The sequence below is a fragment of the Phaenicophaeus curvirostris genome, chromosome 3, assembly GCF_032191515.1.
Source record: "Phaenicophaeus curvirostris isolate KB17595 chromosome 3, BPBGC_Pcur_1.0, whole genome shotgun sequence".
NCBI lineage: Eukaryota > Metazoa > Chordata > Aves > Cuculiformes > Cuculidae > Phaenicophaeus > Phaenicophaeus curvirostris.
Window position 1 is genome coordinate 63,851,268 of NC_091394.1, and position 27,230 is coordinate 63,878,497.

General features: G+C 38.4%; 1 protein-coding gene across 3 annotated transcripts in view; it reads left to right on the forward strand.

Annotated features, from left to right (window-relative positions):
• The window catches only part of C3H8orf34 (chromosome 3 C8orf34 homolog), a 180,969-nt gene that overhangs the window by 12,183 nt on the left and 141,556 nt on the right, over positions 1–27,230 (forward strand). For all 3 annotated transcript variants that reach the window (XM_069854217.1, XM_069854214.1, XM_069854216.1), the window contains exons 2-3: positions 17,759–17,906; positions 18,930–19,061. In XM_069854217.1, coding sequence (XP_069710318.1) covers positions 17,759–17,906; positions 18,930–19,061 — 280 coding nt within the window. The remainder of the gene's footprint in view (positions 1–17,758; positions 17,907–18,929; positions 19,062–27,230) is intronic.

Consider the following 27,230-nt stretch of genomic DNA (forward strand, 5'->3'; position numbering starts at 1 on the left):
ACTCGTGTTTTTTTGATGACTTCTTTTAAATCCATTTTTGTTGTTATTTTTTATCTTGGAGAAAGTAATTATTCATTAGCTTATATTTTTGTTACACAGAGACCAATATTAGCTTTAATATTGCAATCATATATGTAACTTAGCTGATCTATATCTTACACAGTGGAAAGTATATCCTGCTTATGTAAGCTGATATTTATTTAGCTGTCCCCATTATCTCAGACCTACTTTATTTGTGGACATGATATGATGTCAGCCTTAAGCCTGTGCAGCCAAAACACTTGTCCTCCCAGAGGCCAAACAGAAGTATCCAACATCCTCTCATTTCAGAGACTTTTTTTTCAATTCAGTATTGACATAGTTTTCAGCTGCTCTTTAAAGCTAATGTGAGGGAGGTTTTTCACACTACTTAGGTGAGGATTCCATAAGGACTTGGGGATGCAAGTAACTTTTTAATGAAGCTGATCATGAGTAATCAAATGAGTAGCATTACATATGAATCTGCATTTGAGTGAATCTTATTTTCACCATAAGTAGTGGTATTATAAATTTTATGTTCTCAGATGTACTCACACCTGCTCATTAATGTGCCATTATGAAGGAATTAAAGGTAGCATACCTTGCATCCTGAGGACAAACACAGACTATGATATCTATGATATCTATGACTTAAACGAAAGGGTAAGTGGATGTGGAAAAACTTGATTAATGCAGGGCTGTCCTAATACAAGTGTTTAGATTGAATCTTTGATGTTATATCTTCTAGGATTAAAATAAAACATGATATTTCTTACGTGAACACACCTAAATGTTACTTGGATAACAATGTTGTTCTTAATATGACTACCAAATATACCTGATGTTTTCTATTTTTCCATGCCTTTTAGGGAATTTGGTGCTGTCTTTTTTTTTCTGTATATATTTGAAAGTGTGCAAAAATAATGTAATAGTTTATCCTTCCCATAAGTAGTTAAGTCAATTATCTGCTGAAACACTCTTGTATCTTTATATTGCATTTTTATGTGGTGGCTGCAACAAGGAAAAGGCTCCATAATGTGCAAAGAGTTGTCCAGACATATTACCAACGAGAACTTCCCAATGAATTTAGAGTCTAATTTCAAGGCACTACAAAGCCAGTAGATGAGATAAGCAAGTAAATGGGTGGAGATGATCTTGGAGGAATGATAAGCATGCATTTTTTTGAAGGTACTCTTGGTGCCTGCTTTGCAAGTGTAGATTTTTCTTTGTAGGAGGAGACAGCTAAGCAGCTTGTTGTTTGTCTTCAGTAGGCTTTGTATTCTCCTGGGTTCAGACTTCAACCTTGCCAGGTCTCTCTGTGTGTATTCAAACCTTAATGATGAAGGGCATGCTTTTCAGGAGAATCTGGATGGCAGCATGGAGGTTGTTCCACAAGCCTGAGCCATTTGCAGATGGAGACAGAGGCAGTGACTGTAACTTCTCAGGGTTCATCCAGAGTGATGAAGCCAGTAACTGCAGCAGGAAGCATCTGAGAACCCCAGAAGGTGGCTGGAGACAGGTAGCCTGTGGATAGCTCTGCTCTTGGTGTTAACATATCCTTCTCCTAAGAACTTTGCTGCTGAATCTCTCATACAGGATTTTTGTGGTCCATGTTGCAGTCTAAACCAGAACACTTCAAACCTGCACTGTCTAGGTCAAAATGGACACCTGCATGTCTTTTTCCTCTGTGTGTACCTTCAATTTATTTCTTAGTTTGGGTGTGATGGCATAGTCATTCTCAGAAGTTTCTCTGCTTGAGCAGCAGAAGTATCTATTTTAATTTGACTTGAAATAAGGAGATTATCCATGAAGGCAGAGCATGTTAGAAATCTATCAGAACTTTGAAAATAATATGAATTAAAAAAAGGTATCATTAAAGCAGTTTCTCTGTTGCATTGCTTGCTGATGGGGAAAACCGTAAAAGTCATTTTGGTTTAACTCCTGGATGATAAAAATGCAAGTGGAGGCAATCACAGGTAAATTTTACTGTTACAATTCACTGTAAATTTTACAGGTAAATCCAACTGAACTGGAAATATTAATATATCTTCCAGGTTGGGGCTGAAGATCAGTTCAGGTGCACTGATATCCAACAGAAATGAAATAGTTGCTAGTATTGTGTGGAAGCATGTAATAGCTGATAGTATACAAAATACCGAATGACCCCTAGAGTACAGAAAAAATAGGTCAATATTGTTTTTTTATTAGTCAATATAGTTACTAAGCTACTACTTATAATATCATTAATGCATGTATTTATAATAAAATTTTATTATTATATCCACGGGCTCATGGCTTCTGGATGGTAAAAGATTCCCCTATTTTTGCATTTAAATAGACCGATCCTTTTCACTCTGATTTTATTGCAGGGTTTGCAGTTTTTTTTTTAAATGACAATGTTCAAGTGTATATATAATTAAGTAAAAGCTTCATCTACCCCTAAATGAATGCAGGTTAAAGTAACTGTTAATATAGAAGTGTTACTTGTAATAGTAATTGAGGAGATTTTCACAATTTCTGTTTTCAGTTACAAAAGTACCCGAGTATGTGCTGTGTCAAACCAAACTGAACGTGACTGTGTGCTCTCAAAGGCATTTGAGAGCTACCAGATATCTGCTTACAGATAGTCTACAGTGGCTTTGGTGATTATTCTGACAAGATACTGTGCATCTTGTGTTACTTCTAAAAGGCAAATCAGTGTGACCTTTCCTGTAAGGGGGGAAAAAAAAAGATACAAGTAGCTTTAAGCCAATCAAGCCACTGCTTATATGTGAAATAACCTTTTGTCTTATTACAATGCTATATAAAAACTACTCAGTCTTATTTAAGGAGTTCCAGCCAAGTTTATATCTGCAGAATTTATATACAAGAAAAGAACCCTTTGTATTTTGATGTGGTGAAAATGAATTTCCAGCTTCTCTATGGCAACAAATTCTGACCTTCCCAGTTCAGAAATCTCTGTTATATTGGTGCATATTAAACATTTAGTTCTATTTAAAAAGCTGATTACAACATTGGTATGAAGTCCGATGAGACTAAGTCAATCTCTCACAGGTAAATAAAAGGAAATTGAGATGCATATCTGAATAGATAATCATCTATTCAAAGTGTATGAATAAAACTTGTAATTAGATTGAATATTACTAACAATAGTTCAGCTGCTCTACTAAAGGAGCATCTCCAAATGACATGATTTAAGGAAATTTTAACAATCGGGAAGCATCTGTTAACTTCATTGGAATTTGTTTAGTGATCATTACTTGAGCAAATTTAGGGTTAATTTATGTAGGCAGCTAAAGTCAGGATAATTCAATCTGTGTTAGAACTTCCCTACTCTGGACTCTGGTCATTCAGATTCTCCGTTTCATGTAACTGTAATTGCTGGTTACTATTTAAACTTCCATGTTTAAAAATTTTTGGTAAAGATTAAAAAATATGAAAGCATTTTTTTATAATTATTTTAATACTTAGAACTTATACAGAGTATTTAATAACTTAGACTACGTACAGTGGACAGCAGAACTTCTCACATTTACCTTTATATCTAACTTGAGTAAATGCAATGTTGTAGTAATGCAACGTTATTTATATCCTTTTCTGCAGGAGAAGTAGTATCGATTTGCCTTTTACAGATAATGCAAGATCTACAGTGCCTTGTTCCAAAAGCTGTCAGAGTATAGTGCTTGCTAATGAGCATCTGAGAGCTCTGAGTTTTAATTGTTCAGCTACCAGAGATTTGACTCTCTGCAGCTTCACCATGTCTATTAGCGTGTGGTTTGTATATTACATGTTAGTTGCATGCGTTGGTGAAACCCCTGGAAGAAATCTGAAGGGTGTTTTCCAGAGGCAAACATCAAAAATATACCACTCATATAACTGGAGGGCAGCAATGGTGGGGTATAAACTCTTCAGGTGGGACAGGAAGGGTAGGAGAGGTGGTGGGGTAGCCCTCTATGCTAGAGAGTGCTTTGATACCCTCGAGCTCGATTATGGTGATGGCGGGATTGAGTGCCTCTGGATTAAAATCAGAGGAAAAAAACCCTTTCCATCATCTTCCAACAGTCCTGGAAGACTGGGGAAGTTCCACTGGACTGGAGGCTGGCTGATGTTGTGCCCATCTACAAGAAGGGTCGCAGGGAGGATCCAGGGAACTACAGGCCTGTCAGTCTGACCTCAGTGCCAGGGAAAGTCACGGAGCAGGTGATCTTGAGTGCTATCATGAAGCACATGCAAGAGAACCGGTTGATCAGGCCCAGTCAACATGGGTTCACAAAAGGCAGGTCTTGCCGAACTAACCTGATCGCCTTCTATGACAAAGTGACTTGGCTGCTGGACGAGGGAAAGGCTGTGGATGTGGTCTTCCTGGACTTCAGAAAAGCCTTTGACACAGTCTCTCACAGCATTCTGCTTCGGAAACTGTCAGTCTCTAGCCTGGACAGGCGCACACTCTCCTGGGTGGAAAACTGGTTGGATGGCCGGGCCCAGAGAGTGGTGGGAAATGGTGTGAAATCCAGCTGGAGGCCAGTGACAAGTGGGGTTCCCCAGGGCTCAGTGCTGGGTCCAGCCCTGTTCAATGTCTTTATCAATGACCTGGATGAAGGCATCGAGTGCACCCTTGGCAAGTCTGCAGATGATGCTAAGCTGGGTGGAAGTGTGGATCTGCTGGAGGGTCGGGAGGCTCTGCAAAGGGATCTGAACAGGCTGGACCGCTGGGCTGGGACCAATGGGATCAGGTTTAACAAGGCCAAATGCCGGGTCCTGCACTTGGGGCACAACAACCCTATGCAGTGCTACAGACTAGAAGTCTGGCTGGAAAGGTGCCTGGAGGAGAAAGACCTGAGGGTGTTGGTTGACAGCCAACTGAATATGAGCCAGCAGTGTGCCCAGGTGGCCAAGAAGGCCGATGGCATCTTGGCTTGTATCAGAAACGGCGTGACCAGCAGGTCCAGGGAGGTTATTTTCCCTCTGTATTCAGCACTGGTGAGACTGCTCCTTGAATCCTGTGTTCAGTTCTGGGCCCCTCACCACAAGAAGGATGTTGAGGCTCTGGAACGAGTCCAGAGAAGAGCAACAAAGCTGGTGAAGGGGCTGGAGAACAGGCCTTATGAGGAATGGCTGAGAGAAGAGGAGGCTGAGGGGAGACCTCATTGCTCTCTACAACTACCTGAAAGGAGGTTGTGGAGAGGAGGGTGCTGGCCTCTTCTCCCAAGTGACAGGGGACAGGACAAGAGGGAATGGCCTCAAGCTCCGCCAGGGGAGATTTAGGCTGGACATTAGGAAAAAATTTTTCACAGCAAGGGTCATTGAGCACCGAAACAGGCTGCCCAGGGTGGTGGTTGATTCACCTTCCCTGGAGGTGTTTAAGGCACGAGTGGACGAGGCACTGAGTGGCATGGTTTAGTATTTGATAGGAATGGTTAGACTCGATGATCCAGTGGGTCTTTTCCAACCTGAAAAAAAAAAAAAAAATACTGTATCTAGGTTCCAGTACCCAGTATTTGAGCCCCAGAGCTCGTAGCAGCTGGCAGGTATTGGCTTTACTGTATTTGTGAGGGGATTAATACTGGTCACACCTTAGGCATGGTTAGAGGAACTCCATCAGACCTCTGAGGATTCCTGGGATGCCAATATGTCATCAGGTCTTTCAGGATCTGAAAGACTTGTTGCTGCAGAAGTCCTGTGATTTTGTAGATCTTATTATATTCTCTAGCACCTGAGTTACTAATCTCCACAACTGTTTACATCCAAAAACTCTATTACATGGAGAGATGATCTTGTAGTGTTCTTATAAAATTAACATTCTAATTCTTTTTTTTGTATCATTACATCTTTAACCTTAGATGTGAAATTTAAGTATGGTAAATATGTTTTGTAAATATTTAAAAATTAGAATCCTTTATGCCGAATAGATCTCAAACTAATCTCTATAAATCCCATCCTACTCAGAACCTGAAATCAATGTCATTATCACCTGTCTCGTCTTGTAACTGAAGCTGCTTGCCATAACTTTGTATGAAACACAGGTATGGACTTTGTTCATGTTAACCTAGTGTTCATAGGTAATTCCCACCTGCAGTCTTGTGCGGTCCAACACTGCCTACTCACGGTTGTTATTTTCATTATACTTCATAGCATTTTACCTCAGGTATCACATTGTATTTGCATGTGAAAGTACCACCCAAAGCTTTAATTAAGAAGGCAAAACTCTGTTCACTCAGTAAACTTTAGAAGATTGCAGTCTGCTTTCTTTCTAAAATGCACTGTCCTGGACTTGCATCTTGCATTTGAAATGTGGTCGGAAGAGGACATGATCACAGAATGTCTCTTCTATTCGCTTGCTCAGGGACTGTGAGATGCTGTTTTCAGTATCTTGTTCAGCCTGCAGGGCTTAGACTTTCATCTCCTACCTTCTTGCAGGCGAGTGACAGCAGGCTGTAGCATAGCTATTCAGGCACCTGCCTTGGAAAAGTAGTCTTGGATTGTGGTCACTTTCCCATGATTGGCTTTGTTTGATCCTGGAGAATTCGTATAAAATAGGTGCAACTCTTAGGTACATTGGATCGCAAAGGTTGAGTTACCGTTTATGTGCCTGGAGTATTTTCTAGTCAAACTGTTAGTATCAATTCTACGAACTTTGTCCAGATGCAGTTTCAGTTTGGGGCAACTTCTGTAACTCTCAGTTTAGATGCTGAAATCTTTTACTGACCCGTAGTGTTCGTAGTACAATCATGCATAACCTTACAGTTGGTGAAATTATTATTTAAACTCTGGTAATAAGAACTTTAAGTTTAATTTTAAATGATTGAACTGAAAATTAAACAGATTCACTCACTCCCTTTGTAATAAGCCACACTCGAGAAAAAAAAAAATCCATTAGATTAAAACCATCCGCTAGATTGTGCTCATTCTTCATAAGTAAATTTATTACAAGGGACCTCATTAAAGAAAGTGGATATTTAAGTGAACATAAACATTATTTCTCATTCTAAATTTATGTCCAGTGTATGATTCTAGTATCTTCATTCAATGGGTTATTTAAAAACTGTTTGTATAGTAAAGACGCTACCTAAGTAGTACTATGCAAGTGGTCAGTTTTGAACTTCAATCCAGGGCCTGAACTGGTTAACAGACTCAAAATGGCCCAGAAGATCTGACATGATCTGTTGAAATCTGTACTGTGGGCATTCCAATAAAACTAGAATTTCTAGAACTGCAAATTACTTAAATACTGGAAATCTCTGTATGTATATATATATACGCATACACTTATGAGGGATTACCAGCCAGGTTAATTGTCTTAAAGCCTAAAGTCTCTGACCTTGGAGTTTATTCTTTTTTACATATACTTCCAAATACTTGTATTTATGTTAACATGCTTATGCTAAATGTATTATTGATGGTTTGGTTTTCTGTTGTTCTGTTGTCTCCTTCATTCATGTGTAAGGTCAGCCTCAGAAGGCTTCCTCGTGCCTTCTGGTAAATTATCTTTTGGATAAATGAGCGTGTGGTGGCTGACCGCATTCCTGCTATGCTGAAAGCAATGAGTAGACAAAACTGTATGACCGATTTGAGTGAAGGACCTAGGATTTGGAGACCTGTGTCCACAGCTCACCCAAGAGCCCCAAGTGTGCTTTTCCTTCCTTCCCTTCTGTGTGTGAGTGACTGCCAAGCAGTTTCCATTGGGGAATTTCTCTAGTGGTACGTGCTGTTAGATGACTTGCTGTGACTTCTTCTAGGAGACGCTATTCGGGAGAGCTGTGCTCCTTGCTGGTGTTCTGCCTCAGGTGCCACGGTTTTGTATGCAGTTAGTAGCTTTTAAAATAGAAGTGTAAAAAAAAACTTGTAGAAAAGATGATTTAAAACAAAATATTTAACTTCTATTGGCATGTAAATGTCATATTGTCATTTTTTTGTTCACTCTAGAACTGCTGTCCACAGGGGATGTTTTTTGAGTACAATATCAGGCCTTCTAATGTGACTAGTGACCACCAGTTTTCATTATAAAGCAAACAAAGTTAAGAAGGGCTTTTAAAAGGATGAGAGGTGCAGAGAAATCAGATTTGTCATTTTGAATGTCAATATTTCATGTGTATGAAGAGCTATATTGCTACGTGTTAGCAATATGAGTTTGGCTGGATCATGGACAATTCATGGACTACGTGCATTACCAAGATGTATCACAGTCTGTAATATCAGATTTTTATTAAGGTAGTTTTACAGCAAATAAATGTTTTTTACAAACAGAAGAAATCAATGCTTTTATGTTTTAGGTAGTTTGCATTCCATGTTGTGAATACAGTAATGAATATACAAAGTACCATTTACCTCCATTGTCCAGTTATGGCAATGGTAATGAACATATTCTCTCGAATATATGCAAAACACTGGAAAAATCTTTTTCATTCTCTTTGGCGTATGTACTCATCATCATCATCATCATCAAATCTTGAATATATTCAGTATTTCCAGTTATGCACTTTTAATCCCCATATGTACGCATTTTTTCTGCATGAGACTGGAAATCCTATTCTTATAAATAATTGTATTTAAATTGTATTAAATTATATTTAAACCGTGGGTTTAAGTTATCTCTTTCATATTGCTTTGAAATATTTCACTGACCATTTTCTGAGTTAGCCTGATACTTTCAGTATTAGTAAAATTCAATACTGTGAAATGCAGCAGTGCTGAAACTCTTGATGTTCCAAAATAGTCTTTACTTAACGCTATGAATTTATTAGGGGTGTGGTTGAGCCCTAAGCTTTTTCAAAAACTGACTTTTTCTCTTACAATTGCTTGTGCTCCTAGATGTGTTTTGGCAGCTGACCTGAACTAAAAGTTCATGGGAGCAACCGAAGGCAGTGACTCTTTAATACAAGTGTGTTAGTCATGCTGCCATTAGGTAATTGGTGCTTATCTACAAAAATCTAGTCTTACAATTCACTTGTGTGTGCTTTATGCGTACAGTAGATAGAATAGTAGTGAGCCACATGAAAAGGGGGAGAGGAGTACAACACGAGAATATCCAAGTTGTGGCTCTGAAGAGCTTGCTGTAAAAATTGATTTGAATTCACCTAAACTGTGAGAACAGAAACTAGAAAAAAGCATGAGAACTGATAGATATGCAACGTGTATTTAGGATAACTTTTTCTTATGGTAATACATCAGTGCTACTATGTGCAATGTGTAATTTAATTAAAAGCTGTGAATACATGTTTCCAAACTTGACTGGGATTAGCGATTGGTTTGGGAGGTGAGGAGGGAAAGAAGACCACATGGCAGGTTGTGGTTGGTTGCGGCACACATTTTGAAAATGTGTATTGTCCAAGTTTCCCCTGGGATATGATTGAAAGGATTTCCGTCAATCTTCAAAACATCTTTATAGTTAGGTTTTAAAAAAGACGTAATGTTTTGGTTCCTGGAAGGAAAGAAATGGTTGCAATTCTGCAGGCACAGGGCAGTGATCTAATTTATCAAGGCATTTTAAGGGGAATCACCTGGCTTTATAAATATTTACTTCTCATGCATGAAAAATATATAAGCTTAAGTGCTTTGCTGAGTCAAGCCCTCGATATACCGATTGTTTTTTTTCTCATGTACAGCCTTCTTCTAATCACTACTTATAAACCCTTAATAGCTCTTACTTAGTGGTACTCTACGTGGTCTGGTTGGGATGGAGTTGATTTTCTTCATAGCAGCGCATATGGTGCTCCGTTTCAGATTTGTGACTGGTGTTGATACACCAGTCTTTCAGGTATTGCTGAACAATGTCAAAGCCTCTGTTCCTTGCTTTGCCCACCAACAAGTAGGCTTGGGGTGGGCATGACGCTGGGAGGGGACACAGCTGGGACAGCTGACCCAACTTGAGTGAAGAGATATTCTGTAGTATATAATGTCATGCTCAGCAATAAAAGCTAGGGTGTAGATTTTCTGAAGCAGCTGTTGCTTGGGGACTGGCTGGGCAGTGGGAGATGGTGAGTGATTACATCACTTGTTTGGGGTTTTCTTCTTCTTCTCTTTGTTATTAAACTGTCTTTATCTTGACCCATGGGTTTTTTTAGTTCTTATTCGTATTCTCTTATGCTCTTATTCTCTCCCCCATCCCACTGGGGGTGGGAGGGAGGGAGTGGCTAGTGGATACTGACCTACTGGCTGGGGTCAAGCCATGAGAAGTAGCCACAAAAATACCTATTGCTTTAGTTCCTAGTATCATCCTTCTTCAGAAAAAAAAAAAATTAGCACCAGGTAGGTAGAACCTAAGTCAGTGAAGTTTAACTTGAAATGTGATGCAGTTTTTTTAACAGTTGCAGTAATGAATCACTGAACATGGAAGAACGAGCAGCTTCACCTTAGACTTTCAAATTGGAATAAGGTTACTTCACCTGATCAGAGAAAGATGAGCTCTCACCTGTTGAGTTAGCTTTTAGAAAAGCCAGTGATAGGCAGTGTTGTTTTATGGCTGTAACTTAAAAAAACCAGTCTGGATTGTAATAGTCTTTCGTAGCCTTTATCTATGAGTATTCCTTTTGATGTAAATTCTACAGACCTTTCAGGAACCCAGTAGCTTTCATTTTTTCTTGGTTGAACTTTGAATTGCCTTGCCTTCAGGGTAAGTTTCCACTGCTTGATAGAGTGGGTGGAGACTGAGGAAAATTTCTGATTTATGCTTTAGAGAAACCTTAGACTGCTTCTGCCATAACACGAACTACCCTCGTTTGATAAATCCTTGCTGAGTTCAGGTAATGATATGGTTGGCATAATTCCACAAGCGTGAGATCGTTAGGCAGAGATACAGGAGTGCTGCAAGAAGTGTAACCTATCACAGAAATTCTTCATGATTTGAAAACCGTGGGAGAAAATGTGAGAACCATTATGTTAACATGGTTGGCATATCTGAGAGCATGTCTTTAACCTTTTGTGCTTTTGCTGAGGAGTAGTTAATGTTTTGGAGTAGCCTAGTACCAGTGACCTCCCCTTTTACAGCAATCTTATCTGAAATGATTGAATGTGAGAAAGGAAAGCTTTAAATAATAAAGCCAAAGATCAAAGGTGTTTGAAGCTGTTTTCTGAACTCAGAAGTAGTATAATACATTTGGGACAATGATATTTGAAATATCCAGAATAAGGTAAGAGGAAAAAAAATCCATGAAAGGGGTATGTAAGTGAAAAAATACAGCATGAGATTCAGGTAGATGTTTCACATCATGATGTGTACTGTCATGAGCTCACTCGATGAAGTTTCAGAATCATCCAACAAACCTCGTCTATGCAAAAGGTTTTTGGTTCTGGATTGCTAAGTAAGGTCAGTGCTGCATATTTTATCAACTATTACATACATGAGTTGGATTCATATCAGATAGGGCTAGTTCACCCCACTCAGGGAAATGATTATATGATTTGCAAAGAGTTTGTAGTGGAAAGACTATGTTGTTTCCATTCTGCCCTCCAGAGGCTCCCTAAACATCTTGTTATTAACATAGCTTCCAAAACTGGTTTTCTTTTATTGAATTAGTATAGATATTGAATAGATGAACATTTAAGGAGGACTGTTTGCTATTCAGTGATTGTTTTCAGACTCCCTCTTATTAGTCTCATTGTATGAACCAATAGCTTACCACTTCTGTATATTGGAGTTATCACCCTGATCTGAGATGTGAAAAAAGCAATTTGAGACTTTGAATGCTAGTAGCCTGAATCTAAAAATGTTACCTATGCCACCAGTCCCATATTTAACATTTCCCTACCAGTGCCGCCTTTACGGGAATTCTGCTTGCACCATAGTAGGAATTTTGATAGGAATGGTTGGACTCGATGATCCAGTGGGTCTTTTCCAATCTAGCGATTCTATGATTCTATGATAATACCGGAGCCACCATATCAGCTTTGTATTTTTTCTTTAGCCGTGTGTCCAAAGTAATTTCTTTGTGGGATGTACTTTGTGCTGTGTACTGCAGTTTTGCAATATTAAATTGAGCTGCACAGCTAGCTGAAACAGCAGGAATGAATACTGTTGAGCCTGTGAACAAAGAATAGAGTTGGTTGAAAAATTTTTTAGTCAGTTCCGAGTAAAAATCTAAATATTTTTACAAACAAGCTGAATAGGACTACTAATCCTATAGATGTTTGCTCTCAACTGTTTTTCTGCTTTGGTTAGTTTGAAACAACTAGTATGGTGCAGGCATGCAATTCGTTGGGAGATGCAGTAATAATTTAATGAACGCTTAAACTATGTTGAAGTCCATTTTTTATTACAGTCTATAATGTGATTTTCTTCTGTTAATTATGAATTGCTCCAGAAGGTGTAAAGCCTAGCTATTTCCCAAAAGAAGGATGCTGGCATTTTTCCTGCATTTCCATAGAAAATAACATTTTGTGGTAGAAGCAGTGATGTTTACCTTTCTGCTTTTCATTTCATTCAGACTTTTATTTAGCCAGTAAGAATATTGTTGAAATATACTTTTAAATATCTTTTCCTTGCTTTCTTACTGCAGCGATCAGAAAGGAATTCTAAAGATAAAAGTGTCAATCACTAAAAAGTTTGTTGCACTTACTTTCCTTCCACAGGTTTTCACTGAGTTTTGCATCTTCTTTGTTCATTGCAGCCTACGTGAAGTGATTAGCAAATTTAGATGTCTGCCTGTCTTTTACGTGTCTGAGCTCCATTGTAGTCAATGGATATATAGGCAAAACAATCAGTGGAACCTGGAGTGCAGTTCTTCTTATCCCAAGTGGACATACACTAGCTAGTCAACTGGTAGCTCTTTAGGCTCCCTTGGCTTCTTTATTGACAAGATCACCATTGACTTCAGAGTGAAGACTGCTGTATTTAATTGTATTAATTTGGAACCGCATCCCATCAAAGCCTATTAGTTTAAGTTAAGCCTCTTAGTCTCTTTGGTCAGGAGAGACACAGACATCTTCAGAAGGCAATTCACTTTAAACATCCTACCTCCTTTAAACATCTAATTTAAACGATTAAAGAGCATGATAGGCCTGAAATCTTTGCATGCTCTACATAGTCTGTAGAAGTCTATATAGTTAAAAACAAGACCTGTGATTATTGTGTAGTTACTGTTATCAATTACAGGGCAAGATAGAATGTCTCTTAATTAACTTAATAACCTGATAGGTACGTTTAGACGTAGCTAATTAGAGCTTTCTTGTAATTGGGCCCATGATTAATAGACTGTAGACTGTTTCATTTGTATGAAAATGCATGGACAGTCACAGGGAAATTAAAATTTGAGCTGCACTGAATAACTAATAGAGGATCTCAGGGTAGTGCAATAGTGGAAGATTATTCACTTTATAAAGAATTAAGATATTCAGTTGCTAGTTTAGATCTGATTTTTTTCAAGATCTTTTGCAGCCATATCAATATGTGTATGAATCTCTCTTTGAAACATCTGCAGATAAACTTCTGAAAGTTTTTTTTTAAAAGTCTATCATACCTAGTTTAATAAAGCTAGTGAACGTAAAAGCATGTGAAGATACCATTGCAGAAGAAAATAGAAATAACTGCTTTAATTCCTTGTTTGCACTGTGCAAGGTAAAATCTTTGGAGGAGTTAACTGCCAGTTTTTCTAGAGCTTATATTGCCTTTCTTTCTCATTCTGGTCAGAGCAGAACCTAATTTGGGGCAATACAGTGGGTAAGCAGCATTCACCATGGTGCTCTAGTCTGTAATAGTCATGGAAGTTCCCTTTCACCCCTTTCCTGTGCTGCAAACTCTCTCACGGGTGCACAGGGAATTAAGAGCTGCTGACATCTGCACAGGTTTCTTCACTTGTTATACAGCTGGAAGCGAGAGGCTGAGGGGAGTCCCACTCATAGAAAAGACAAATGGACATAGAGTGAAAGGAAGATGTAGTGGAAAGAAGTTAAGAGGAGAGAGATTATTGGTAGTGAACAGTTCATCTGGCAGCATGGAGACCCAATCTACCATGACTTTTTATTTGTTGTTATAAGGTCTACTGTCCATGGAAGAACATGTTATAAAGATAAACCTAGCACTTTTAATTTTTCTTATTTGAATTAAGTGAAATTTGGAGAAATTAGAAAACTTATAAATTTCTGCTAGAGAGGCAGATAGTATAGTTAATATTTTTAAGAGATGTGTCATTCATTTCTGTTTTCTTGCATAGCTGAAACTTACTGTTGAATTTTTCATCAAGAAATGAATCTTAGTTTCAATGTTCTTGTTCCATTTTTATTCTGCTGCTAATGCAGAGGTGGCTTCATTGAGACTAGATGGTCTTTTTCCTTTTTCTGGTGAAACCTTGCCTACTTAGCACATTGTGAGTCAGATCAGACTGCTGCTAACCAGAAAGGAATGCTATTTTTGTAACTTGTTGTACACTTTAGTTTTCCTTATTTAATACTTTCACTTTTGTCATTTTTTTTTTTAAAGATTTCAAACTTGTAAGAGTATATTTAGTGTGCCATGTAGTATGTTATTCCTGCTGTCTATTAAGATGCCATCTGAGCAACAGAGAGAGAGCATCAAATAAACATTAGATAATTTCATCAGGAGTTTAAGATAACTTTACTAGGGAGTGGTGCTAAGATGAGAATACCCCTAATAGGCATTCCTAATCTGTAATATCTTTTCACGTTCACATATTGTATGTTTCTACTTAAAAACTGAGCTGAGGGCTCACTAAGTGTAGTAACTGCCTGTGTGTGTGAAGCTTTTTGCTTTTTTTGTGTTGGGTGGGTGTTTTTTATTTCTCTTGCCACTTCCATTGCTCCAACCCATGGCAGAGGCATGCAACCGAACACAGGCAGACAAAATATTCCCCTATAATTGCCAGTTTGCTGGGGATGATGAGAACCTCAAAGAAAGCATGAAATTGAAGAGCATGGTTTGGGGGCTGAGTGGATGGAGCTAGGACCCTCGATGGACTAGGTGGCAGAATTTAGTAGGAGGGAAAAGACGATGAGGATCATGGAGTTGTGGTCTTACTTCTGGGATCTCTGAAAGTGTATGTGGCAGGAGGATTTGGAGGGAGATAACACCTTCTGCATCTGAATGTGGATTTACACAGAGCATAATTCTGAAGTTATTTTCACTGGTTAGGATGGAGGTGTTCTTCGCAAATTCTGCAGAGTTTGGGAACCCAGCTGCAGTAAGTCGGAGATCACTTTCTCAAGCTTGCTTGGAGCAGCTTGAGAAGCAAATCCCTAAGAGCTTTTTTGTTCGCCTTTTGCAATGGAGTACTCGGGGTAAAGAGCTTTTCCTTAAATGGCAGGCTTCGCCATCTGAGTCACCTTTGTGTTGGCTTGATGTATTTAATTTTAATAATTTCTCTGAAATTGCTTGAGGCAAATCAGTTTGAGGCTTATTACACAAATAAATAGTATTTTTTAACTGTGTACTATTTTCAGTTTATGAGAATTCCAGCAATGTTAATTCTTATTTGGTTTAGGTGTATGGGATTGTTTCACCTCACTTGTTACTCCAGATAGATAAAAGTAGCCTATATTTATGATTCTTTTAACTTTTCTAATTGCTGTCACAGAATAGAACTGATTATTCTTTGCGACAGCACAGATCTCTGTATTGCTCAGGTCTTACTATCTATATGTTAACAGTAGCTAAAGAAGTGGTCATTTTGAATAGAAGCTAATTTCACATCACCTTGGAACAGCACTTTTTTTTTTTTACTGTGTGCCATTATGTTCTTTAGTTTTATTGCTGTGTCTCAGAATAAGGTAAATAATTCTATAATCAGCTTTATTTTATTATTTCTGTTTCTTTAGTTAAAGGCCATTTCTTCCTGTGACAAGTAAGTCAGTGATGGCAACAATCAAGTAGCATTTGTCTTACATTGACTCCTAGGCATTCTAAGATTTTTAATATCTGTATTATCTTCTTTAATGCTACATTAATTTTATAATGTATTATGAACAGATTTTCACCCATGCATGTCTTTAAAAAATTATTAGTATCAATGCAAGTATGTCAGTTCTCATCATCATGTTTTTATTACTCTAAGATGAAAATTAATTTTCAAACCATGATTCAGAAAAATTATTTAAATTACAAGTCCTCTGCAGTGGAAATCCTGTGGCTATCGTGGTCCATTACAAGCACAAGATTACGTCTTCCTACTTGCCACTAATTCTGCACTTGGGTGGGGAAAAAGAAGAAAGATTTGCTGGTAGAGTGTTACCAAGCAACCAAAATCTGAATTACTCCAATTTCTGGATTTTTCTTGTGTGATGTATATCAGAGGATTTCTCTTACCTTGGTGAGAGACAGACTAGATGAAGTTACGGTCCATAGCTTTACCATTTCAAAGATTAGTAAGTAGCTCAATTTCTCCCTGTGGAGTTTCATTTCAAAACCAAAACCGAAGTCACCTTTTTTTAATTTTTTTTTTTTTGGTCTCATGTAGTTTTCATGTTACAGATAATCATGTTTTCACAAGATATGAGATTGGGCACATATTCTTTTCTTTGTCTTCTGAAGTAAAATTTCTCTTTTTGAAATAGAAAGCTTGTTTTTGTCTCATTTTCACTTATACTTAATTGTTTATACCACTACTTGAATAAACAGGAATGGAAAGTCTTGGAGTGGGAAAAGATAACTTAATGTGTCTTAATAATCCTGCATGACGTTGCTCATGTTTACTGTTTCTTGGGATACTCCCTCTTAAGTAGTGTTTTCCAACACAATTTACTGATGATAATACCAAGTGATGACAGGTATTTGAGAAATTACTTATTAAATGGAGATGTGTAGAAAAGATGGAACAGAGATAGACTCAGATGTTTGGTGGTTATGGTAAGATTTATGCTTGGAGGTAGATGAAGAGAGAATAATTGCTTTTATTAATTTAGACAGTTTTTTGTCCTGATTTTTTTCCTGTACTCTCCTGTGATTTTTTACTTCTATGGAGCTTTTTTGTTTTGCAGTGGCAGATACAGATTCCCTGTAGAACTATGGGGATTTCAGGGTCACCTCCCATATTAGCCATTGATTTTCTTTCAGAGAACATGCCTAGCATGGAGATATAGCTTCTTTCTGTATTCCTAATCTGCGTTTTATGTGTAGGGAGCTAGGAAAAACCTCAGCAGTGATATCGAGAGTGTTTCTTTCTGCACCTCTGCAAGACCAGGATGTATAGCAGCTTTTAGATAGTATTAATGCTTGGCATAGGAGATCCTTTCCAGTTGACATTGTTTTGTATCCATGTCTGCTAAAGTACAATAAAATATTTACTAATAAAGAGGACTTGTTTTAAAAAATGTCTACCTCTTTGATCAGACTATGGCATTCCCAAATATGAACGCATATTCTAATCAGATCATTGTTCCATGCCTGGATGAGATCAAAAATGCACCAAACTTCCTGATGTTCCAGTTTCCAACGAGAAGAAACTTGGATGCATGGGTCAGAGAAGAGCTACTTGATGCTTTGAAAAGGTGCTTGTTCTGAATGGTTACATGAACACGATTCAGATGGTTTTGGGTAAATTTGAGCAAGTAGCGGGGATTGGGTTGTTCAGCATAAATGCCTGTAGATAAGTGATGGTATAGGCTAAGAGCACTTCAGACATGAACGCTTAATAGGGCAAAGGTAGAAGTAGTTTGAGTAGATGAGTGTTTCCAGCTGTTTTCTTCAAAGTTGGAAACAGGCTTTTCCTTTATAAGTGCTCCTTTACTTTTGGTAAATATAAGATTAGTTTAGGTGCAATATCCCACTAATTTTTTGTTCTGTTTTAATTTTCTAAAGGAGTTGATGACCAAGCTGATAACAGAGACACCTGACCAGCCAATCCCATTTCTAATTGATCATCTTCAGTCCAAACAGGGGAACCGTGGTCAGCTTCAGAGAACGTTGTCTGGCTCTGCTGCCCTTTGGGCAGAGAGTGAAACATCAGGTATGTTTTGTATGCTAGAAAGGTCTGGTCTCCAGTATAATCTTCCCACACTTTCATCCATGATCTCCTGGATGCACGTGCATCTACTGAACAGATACTACACTGTGGGTTTGAGCATGCCAAATAAATCCTGCTCGATTGAATTTAATAAATATTTTCAGATATTGTCTCAGCCTATGTACATATCATGTGAATATGGGTCAGAGTTACAGCATGGAAACGATCCCAATCTCAATGAGAAAGAAGGTGCATATAAAGGTCCTTTGATTCCCCTCCTGTCCTCTTTGCTTTCATTTTCCCTCTTCTGGTGTATTTGTTTTTGAGATTATGGAATCATAGATTACTTTGGGTTGGAAGGGACCTTAAAGATCATCTAGTTCCAACCCCCCTGCCATGCGCAGGGACATCCCCCTAGATCAGGCTGCCTATGATGAGATTAGCCTCTGTTGAGGCATTTTCTTTAATAATATACATTTTTAACAACCAAAATTAACATTCCAACACTTAAAGAGAAAATGCTATTACTGCTTCACTAACACCACTGTGAATAACACAAAACATTTATGAAATAATATCTACTCTTATTCTAAAGTTGAACTTTCAGCTTTGATATTCTGTTAGAAGCTGCTGTTAGAATGTTTAGCTTGTATTTAAAAATTTACCGATGATCTGTTTTAGACTGTAATAGTAGTTCCTGATAGTCAAAATGTTAGTTGCCTGACAAACTAACTTCTAATTTATATCAAATGTGAAGTTTTAAGCATAAGTGGTCAAACATGCAAGAGGAAAAAAAATGGAGGATAAGGATTTTCATAACAAAAAAGAGATGTCATGTTCTTAATGAAAAACATATTAATGAATTTCTAAATTTTGATGTTTAGGAAATGGAAGGAATACATGAAATTTAGCAAAAATCAGAAGTAGGAGAAAATAAAGAGGTTTTTTCTTGATTAATTGTTCATTTAGTCTTCAAAAAAATGGCCCTACAAATGCTATAATTGACTGATTCAATTCTTTTAACAGAAAATAAAGGAACAAGGAGAGATATTAGAAGTTACGATAAACCTTGGCAGGTAAATGCAAAAAAGCCTAAAAAGTCAAAGAGCGACCTTGCTGTGTCCAACATTTCTCCACCGTCACCGGAGTCCAAGTCATGTAAGAAAGCTTCACTACATTATTAATTCCTGCGTACTTTTGAACATATAGTATGTTTTTCTGATGAGTTAGGATTAAAACAAAGTGAATTATAAGCAGTTGTAGTGGCTGGGTATGTATGTTAGAAGAGTTTGACTCTTGCTTTACTTTCACTTGAGTTATGAATATTTAATAATACCCTATGCTGTCATTTATAGATAGAATAGGTTATACATAGATAGCTGGATAGATGAAACCCCAGAATGATACCTGGATGTCACACACAAGTTTACGTTCCGATACCATTTATGATTTGATGTTTTATTTTGCCATTTTGCATGTGTAAAATCTGTTCTCTTGATTTTGGCCCCAGTAACAGGTATTTTTTCAGTGTATCAAGCAGTGCAAAACTATAAATCATGAACAGATACTGTTCAGTATTTGTGGGCCATGTCAACAGAACAGGTGTACTGCTCTGAGAATTGCTGAAGGAATCAAAATGTACACTGAAAGAAAAGGCAGAGTACAAATAGAGCAACTGAAGAGAATATTGTCAATGCTGCGTAAAACAGTAGTAAAAACAGAGGCAGCAAGACTTAATGAAATTTAGTGCTTCCTGTATATTAGCTTTTGAATAAGTTTAATTTTTAAGCTCGATTTTTAGTTGTTTTTTATACAAATAAATATGTCTACAATATAAATTCATATATATGTATAGATGTGCACACACACACATGTGTGTATACAAGATCTGTTCTCCCAGATAAATTGTAAAAATTATATTTTCTTCTGTTGACTATTGTAGCTTTTTGAAATTTTTGTAATAGACAAATATTTTAATTTAAACTTGGATTGTGATTAGATGGACCAGATGAGAACAGAGATATATAGTGCGCTGCAGTAGAAGGCTTGCTATCTTTCCTCTAAAAGCAAGATGGAGAATTATAGACTCTAGTGGAGTCAAAGAAAAATCTCCTGCTAGCCTCAGTAAGTCAAAGTATAGCACGGCAGTGGGTAAAGTAAATAATGATAGATCTATGCAATAGCAACACTCTGCTTTTGGGTAATTAACAGTCTTGCATGGCTATGAGACCTTTTTGATTGAGAATAAGTAACTGTGCCAAGTACAAAATACCTGTACAGGTGTCCTTTATCACAGCTTTTCTCAGGACTGTATTGTTCTTGAAAGATCTGTGGTTTAATTTTCTGGAGATGGAGCATGTGTCTGTTTTTTCTTCATGGAGCACATTCTCAGCTCCAAAAAGGCTAAAATTTTTCATCAGTTTCACTGTACCTCTCTATGGGCACATGAATTTTTAAGTCAGTCTAAAAGTATTGTGGATTTTAATTCACTTTCAAGAGTAAATGATCGTAGTCACTTATAATCTGGGTCTAATCTAACAGTCTTTGCAGTGTAAAAATCTAGCAGGGCTCATAAATAGAGCTTTAAACTAGATGTGAAGGGGAAGGGTGACGAAGCCAGGCTAATCAGGAGAGAGCCTGGAAGTGGAACTCCAGTGTCTGAGAGATGGTGTGCTGGTGACACACCGCCAGTGTGTCACCACAGAGCGAGTGGGGGCAAGTACATCTGGTGATGGAAAGGATGAAACTGGCACTGAGTTGTTAGATAATCCAAGGACCAGTCAACTGGGAATGAACACTATTCCCTTCATGAGAGCTGAGGGTTCACCAGTCCAGCTGAAGGGTGTTTACACCAATGCACACAGCATGGGCAATAAGCAGGAAGAATTGGAAGTTATTGTAGGGCAAGGAGGCTACGATGTAGTTGCCATCACGGAAATATGGTGGGATGACTTGTATAGCTGGAGTGCAGCTATGGTGGGGTAGAAACTCTTCAGGGAAGACAGGAAGGGGAGGAGGGGAGGCAGAGTAGCCCTCTATATTAGAGAGTGCTTTGATACTCTCGAGCTTGATTATGGTGATGGCGGGATTGACTGCCTGTGGGTTAAAATCAGAGGAGCCCACAAGAAGGCAGATATTGTGATGGGAGTCTATTATAGACCACCCAGCCAAGAAGAAGCAGCTGATGAGCTCTTCTATAAACAAGTGGTAGTAGTCTCAAGGTTGCTAGCTCTTGTCCTTGTGGGAGACTTCAGTCTTCTGGATGTCTGCTAGAAGTACAATACAGCAGATAGGAAGCAGTCTATGAGTTTCCTGGAGTGTGTGGATGACAACTTCCTCACACAACTGGTGAGTGAACTGACAAGGGAAGTCGCCTTCCTGGACCTGTTGTTTGTGAACAGAGAAGGCCTTGTGGGGGATGTAATGGTTGGAGGATGCCTGGGACAAAGCGATCGTGAGATGGTAGAATTTTCAGTTCTAGGTGAGGTGAGGAGGGGGATTAGCAGAACAGTCACATTAAACTTCCAGAGGGCAGACTTTGGACTGTTCAGAAGGCTGGTTGATAAAGTCCCATGGGAGACAGTCCTTAAGGGCAAGGGAGCCCATGAGGGCTGGGAGCTCTTCAAAAAGGAAATCCTAGCAGCTCAGGAGTAAGCTGTCCCCATGTTCTGGAAGAGGAGCCGGTGGGAAAAAACCAGCTTGGTTGAGCAGGATGGTCTTGAGGGACATCAAAAAGAAAAGGAATGTCTATTAGCTTTAGAAGAAGGGACAGGTGTCTTGGGTGGACTACAGGGAGGAAGTGAGATTACGCAGAGGAAAAATCAGGAGAGCTAAAGCCCAACTAGAGCTCTGATTGGCCAAGTTGGTGAAAGATAACAAAAAAATATTTCTATAAATACATTAACAATAAAAGGAGGACCAGGGAGAATATTCAGTCCCTGAATTTTTCAGGGAAAGGGTCATTGGGCATTGGAACAGGCTGCCCAGGGAGGTGGTTGAGTCACCTTCCCTGGAGGTATTTAAAAGGAGCGTGGATGAGATGCTGAAGGGTGTGGTGTAATGGTTGATAGGAATGGTTGGACTGAATGATCCTGTCGGTAGTTTTCCAACATAGTGATTCTGTGATTCTGTAACACCAATTTATGGAGATATGCTGTTCAAAGCAGTGACCAAGTGTATTGTGTCATCATACTACGTTCTCCCTTCCAGTGCTTACACTTCACACTCCATGTTACGCATCAAGTAACTTCCACGCCATCTCCTAAAGTTCTCAATTCCTTGGTCTTTACCCCTGGTAGGGGTGTGAAATAGTGTCACTCCCTTCATGTGTATGCCTTCTACTAGTTTTGTGCTTGCTGGTCCAAAGGTTGTCCCTGGAGAAGGACAAAGAGGAGGGTGGGCGCTCTGAACTACCAGGTCATGTGGGAAGCAGTGAAATATTTTATACATCCGTAATAAGACTGGTCTCAAGGATCTGTCCTTGTGGATTGAAGGACATCTAATAATGCTCTTCAACTGATAAGTCTTCCTCTCCAGTCTTTAAGTCTTGCAGCAGGCGTAGTGAGATTGCAGCTTTACCCACAACAAAGGAAGATAGAATTAGGATGTGCTTAAGGCAATTTGGCATACATAAATACATGACACTATATGGGATTCATTGTGGGCATGATTAGAGAGGAGACTGATGTCATTGCAAGTCTATTTGTTCATCACTGAAAGGTCATGATGATTGAGGGAGGTTCCTGATGACCAGAAAAAGACAAACGTCACATTAGTTTTGAGGGAAGAGCAAGAAGGAGACTTTGGGGACTGTAAGTTGATCAGATGAACCTCACTCTCTGTGAAGGTTATTGAGCAAATTTTCCTGGTAGGTGTTCCCAGCTACAGGGAGGAGGAAGATGTCATTGGGAGCAGCAGGCATGGATTTGTGAAACCATGCATGTCTCATCAGACCAACGCGATTGCCCCCTTAGATGAAATAACTGTGATCAAATAAAAAGTAGTGGATATTTAATAGCTTGACATTAGCAAAACCTTTGCCAATCTTCCGTAGTACCCTTATAACTCAGTTGGTGAGATGTGGGCTGGATAAATGGACAACAAGACGTATGGAAAGTTGACTCAGCTGTTGGATTCAAGGTGTTGTGACTGGCAATGCAAAGTCCAGCTGGAAAGCCTATCACTAGTGGCATGCTTAAGGGACTGGTACTGAGACCAATACCATGTAGAAGTATTTCTGAATGTTCTGGATGATGAGGTAGAATGTTCTCTTAGCAAGTTTGCGGGTGAGACCAAATTGTGGAAAGTGGTTGGTGTTCTGGGTAGCAGGGCTGCTATTCAGAGGGTTCTCAACAGGATTGCAGAACGGGCTGAGAGGAACCTCATGAAGTTCAGCACAGGCAGATGCAAAATCCTGCACCTTGTATAGCCCCAAGCAATAGTATAAACTCTGGTCTGAATGCCTAGAAAGTAGCTTTGCAGAAAAAGACCTGGAGTGCTGGTAAACAAGAACTTGAATGTGAACCAGCTGTGTCTGTGCACTCTTGCGGTGCTGAAGGTGAGCTGCATAATAGGTTACATTAGCAAGAGTGTAGCCAGCAGTGTTTATTTTTCACTATTGAATCGTAGAATCATAGAATTGTTTAGGTTGGAAAAGACCTTTGGGATGACGGCTGTAGTGCGTCATGATAGACAGTGGTGCAAGTGCAGTGGAGATCCACCAGGATGATGACTGGGCTGCAGCATGTGATGGATAAGGAATAGCTGAAGGAAATTGCTTTGTTCATCCTGGAGAGATTAAAGCTAAGAGGAGGCTTCCTTGTCACTAGCAACTATTACAGTGGTGGGTGGTAGAGAAGACATAGCCAGATCCTTCTTGAAGGTGTGTAGTGAAAGGACAAGAGGCAACAAAAATTATACTGCAAGAATGCTAATACACCTCAACACATCCTGAGAGGCTGTGCAATCCCCATCCTGGGAGATACTCAAAACTCAACCAGATAGTCTGAGCAACCTCCCCTCAGTGGATGGTTTTGAGCAGCAGGTTGGACATAAGACTTCCAGAGGTCCTTTCCAGCCTAATTATCCTCTGATTTCATGCTTTTCTGTTTATGCCCTTTCCTATTTTTTTGTTCATACCACTGTTTTAAACCTTGATTCCTCTTTTTATTTTCCTGACTTACCCCTGCAAATACTTGTCTCTGCAACGTTTTGAAAATTCCTTGTTTATTCGAACTCCATTTTTTTTTAATTGCTATCACAGAGGCTGGTTTCAGCCATATGCCTTTTTGCCATATCTTGATTCTTTTATTTTCTGCCAACAGCCAAATTAATGCTGATGGTTTCTTGACGTTTTTTTTGCTGCGTTTATGCCGAAATCAGTGGGTACCGTATGCTGCTTCAACCACTCAGATCAGCAGAAAGCAATCATGTTCTGAACTCATTTATTATTTGGTCCAGATACTCGCAACATATTCCATTTGTTTTGTGCCTTCAGCTTATACTTCAAAACATTTTTGGATGTCATTGTACTTTTTTTTTTTTCCAAAGCTTCTCTAAAGTGATAGTAGGACTTATCTGAGAAGCAGTGTGTCTTGGGCCTGCTGAGACTTAGAGATTTACTCTCAGGTTTGTGTTTAAAAAAAAAACCAACCCCCACACTTAACAACCTAAAAAGACACCCGAAACTGCCAAAACAAATCCCAAGTTTCATGACATCTATCAGCTGTAACATGTTCTGTTGCAGAGCTTTTGCCTTACAACTCTCTTGTTGAAATAGTTCTCAACTTGTAAATTTATTCAGGACTGAGAACTGTCATTTCATAGGAATCTTTGGAAAGATTAGGAGAATTGATTTATTTAATTAGGAAACAAACGCACAAACAAAAAATCCTGGTATCTATGTTACAAAAGTGTAATTAAGCAGAAGCTGATGCTGTTGTCTGGCAAAGGAGAGCCTTGAGCCTAGTGCTCCATGTGTGTGTTCATGTATATAAGAATATATTTAATGAAATGGTTTGGTGATCACATTCTCTGTTTGAGGAAGAACAAATTTGGAAGTTGCTAAATAGTTTGTGAAACAGACTTGCTTCCCGACTAGTTACTTTTAAGCAAAGTAGGTTGATCTCTTTGCCACCTCCACATTCAATCAAATCACAGATCATCCTTCCACTCTGTTTCAATTCAGCATTGCCACCATATCCCATTTACAGTCACAGTGCTCTGTGCTTCTAATTGCCTTTGTTCAGTTTAGGACTGTAGGCCACTGTTCTCTTAGCCTTTTAATATCTGGGTACTGTATAAACCAATTTGGCTATGTTATCAAAGAACTCTAATCTGAATGCTGTTGTGAAATTTAAATACATGAGTAATTTTATGCTTAATAGTAATAAATATTTTTTTTGAGATGCAAGATGGTTGTACAATGTATTAATGAAATGTAGAATTTAATGAGCAACTGGTCTGATTCTATATGCAAATTATATCTTGAAAAGACACCTATATGTAAATAAAAACAGTACTGATCCTGTAGTATCATCTGGTAGAATATAAAGGCCTGCTGATTTGTGGTAGAATTCATAACACATCTGTGAATTAATCTGATAGGCATTTGCTGAAGGGGCATGCTCTCTGAAAATCAGAAATACCGGAAAGCATATCAGTAATACTGGAAAGCATGAGGTAATTCCAGTTCCATAAAGGGAAAACCCTAAATATTTCTATACAAAAGCTGTAATGTAGATGTAATAAATCTGCTGAATTGCAGGCAAATAATTGTAAGAAAATGTGTTTTATAGTTCTCTTCAATAACAGAGGTGAGGTTGAGGTAGGTAATGTGTTGAGGGATTTAAAATTACTGGTATGATGGTTTTGAGGAATGCATGAGTATAGTAAAGAGGAAGGTCAGATATAATGGAAGGGTTTTACTAAGAGTGTAGCGGTATATGCATGGAAATGATATATGATGGGATGATACATGCAGAAGATCATGTATTTCAGATGATCTCAAGGAAGGGTCAGAGGTCTTCATACAGTTCTGCATACTTCACACAAAGCCATCCATTTGTAAATGACCCATGTTTGTGATCCTGTAGTTGGGAAGATACAAGTTTATGTTGTTAAAGAATATGAATTGTTTTAGTCTGAAAAATAATCAGTCCAACCTTTTAGAGTCAGTTGCTTAGCATTAGGCTGTAAAAATTAACTATAGATGAAGACTGTCCAGTTCCATAGAGAAGCACAACACAGCAGAATTTGCTTAGCATTAATAGCTGAATTCATGAGGCCTTAGGCTACAAGCTGTGAACTTTCACCCAGATACACTGAACTTATGTTGAACTTACTACTGAGTTACACAAAAGAACTCGCCCTAGAGCCAGTTCAAGTCAGAAGATAAGGAAAATGCAACCAGATGCAAATCTGGAAGGCAAGAAAAGAGACGGTCTGCCTAGAGATGAGGGAAGAACCCAATAAGGAACGAGAAGACCCCAGCCCCTAAAGCACCACCTGTCACATGGACAGTGTGTGAAGAGTGCTGATCCTGGAAACTCCACAGCTGTTGAAAAGAACTTACATTTATTTCTTTCAGCTTCTGTCTCATGGCAAATTGTATTTCAAAATTGTATATTTCTCAAAAATTCTGTCCTTTGGTATTTTTAAAAATGTGGTTTATTTTCAAATTGACCTGATATTAAATACCAGGTTGCTGAAATTTTCTGCAACCTGGAGGCTCTAAGCATTGGTCGTCAGTGTACATTGTTTTACTATATTAAATTATTGCCTGTTAGTGTTTGGTGGTATTGTGAGATTCCTGTGGTTTGGCAAGTTCAGTATAGACGTGGAAAAAAATTCTGCCAAGCTGCTAGTAGACTAGTGTGGATAATGCTGTAAAATATAGTGTTGGTACACTGAAGGGAGAAGATGAGATGGCTGAAGAAGCTGGCAGTAAAGGAGCATGATATCTCAATGTAAAACAACAGTGAACAAAAATTGAGAGACCTTATTACAAATTTTTTTTCTAGTTTACTAAATATTTATATTTGAAATTAGTAAAAAGTTAGTGAAAATACTGGATGGAACTTTTTTCTGTAAATAAGAAAAAATATGAGAAGTTGTGTTATTTAAGTTAATTATGCTAGGCAATTTTTGATCATCTGAAAATTTAGGTAACTTTTAATGGACATTGTGGCTCCTAAACAAGGTAATTATGAGTTAAATGATTGGCATTTAAAAGCATCAGCAAAAATTACAAGCTGTCCATCTGTGGAGGCTAGTCATACGCTAATATCTTAAGGCCTGTATCGATTCACTAGGAACCGCCATAGCTCA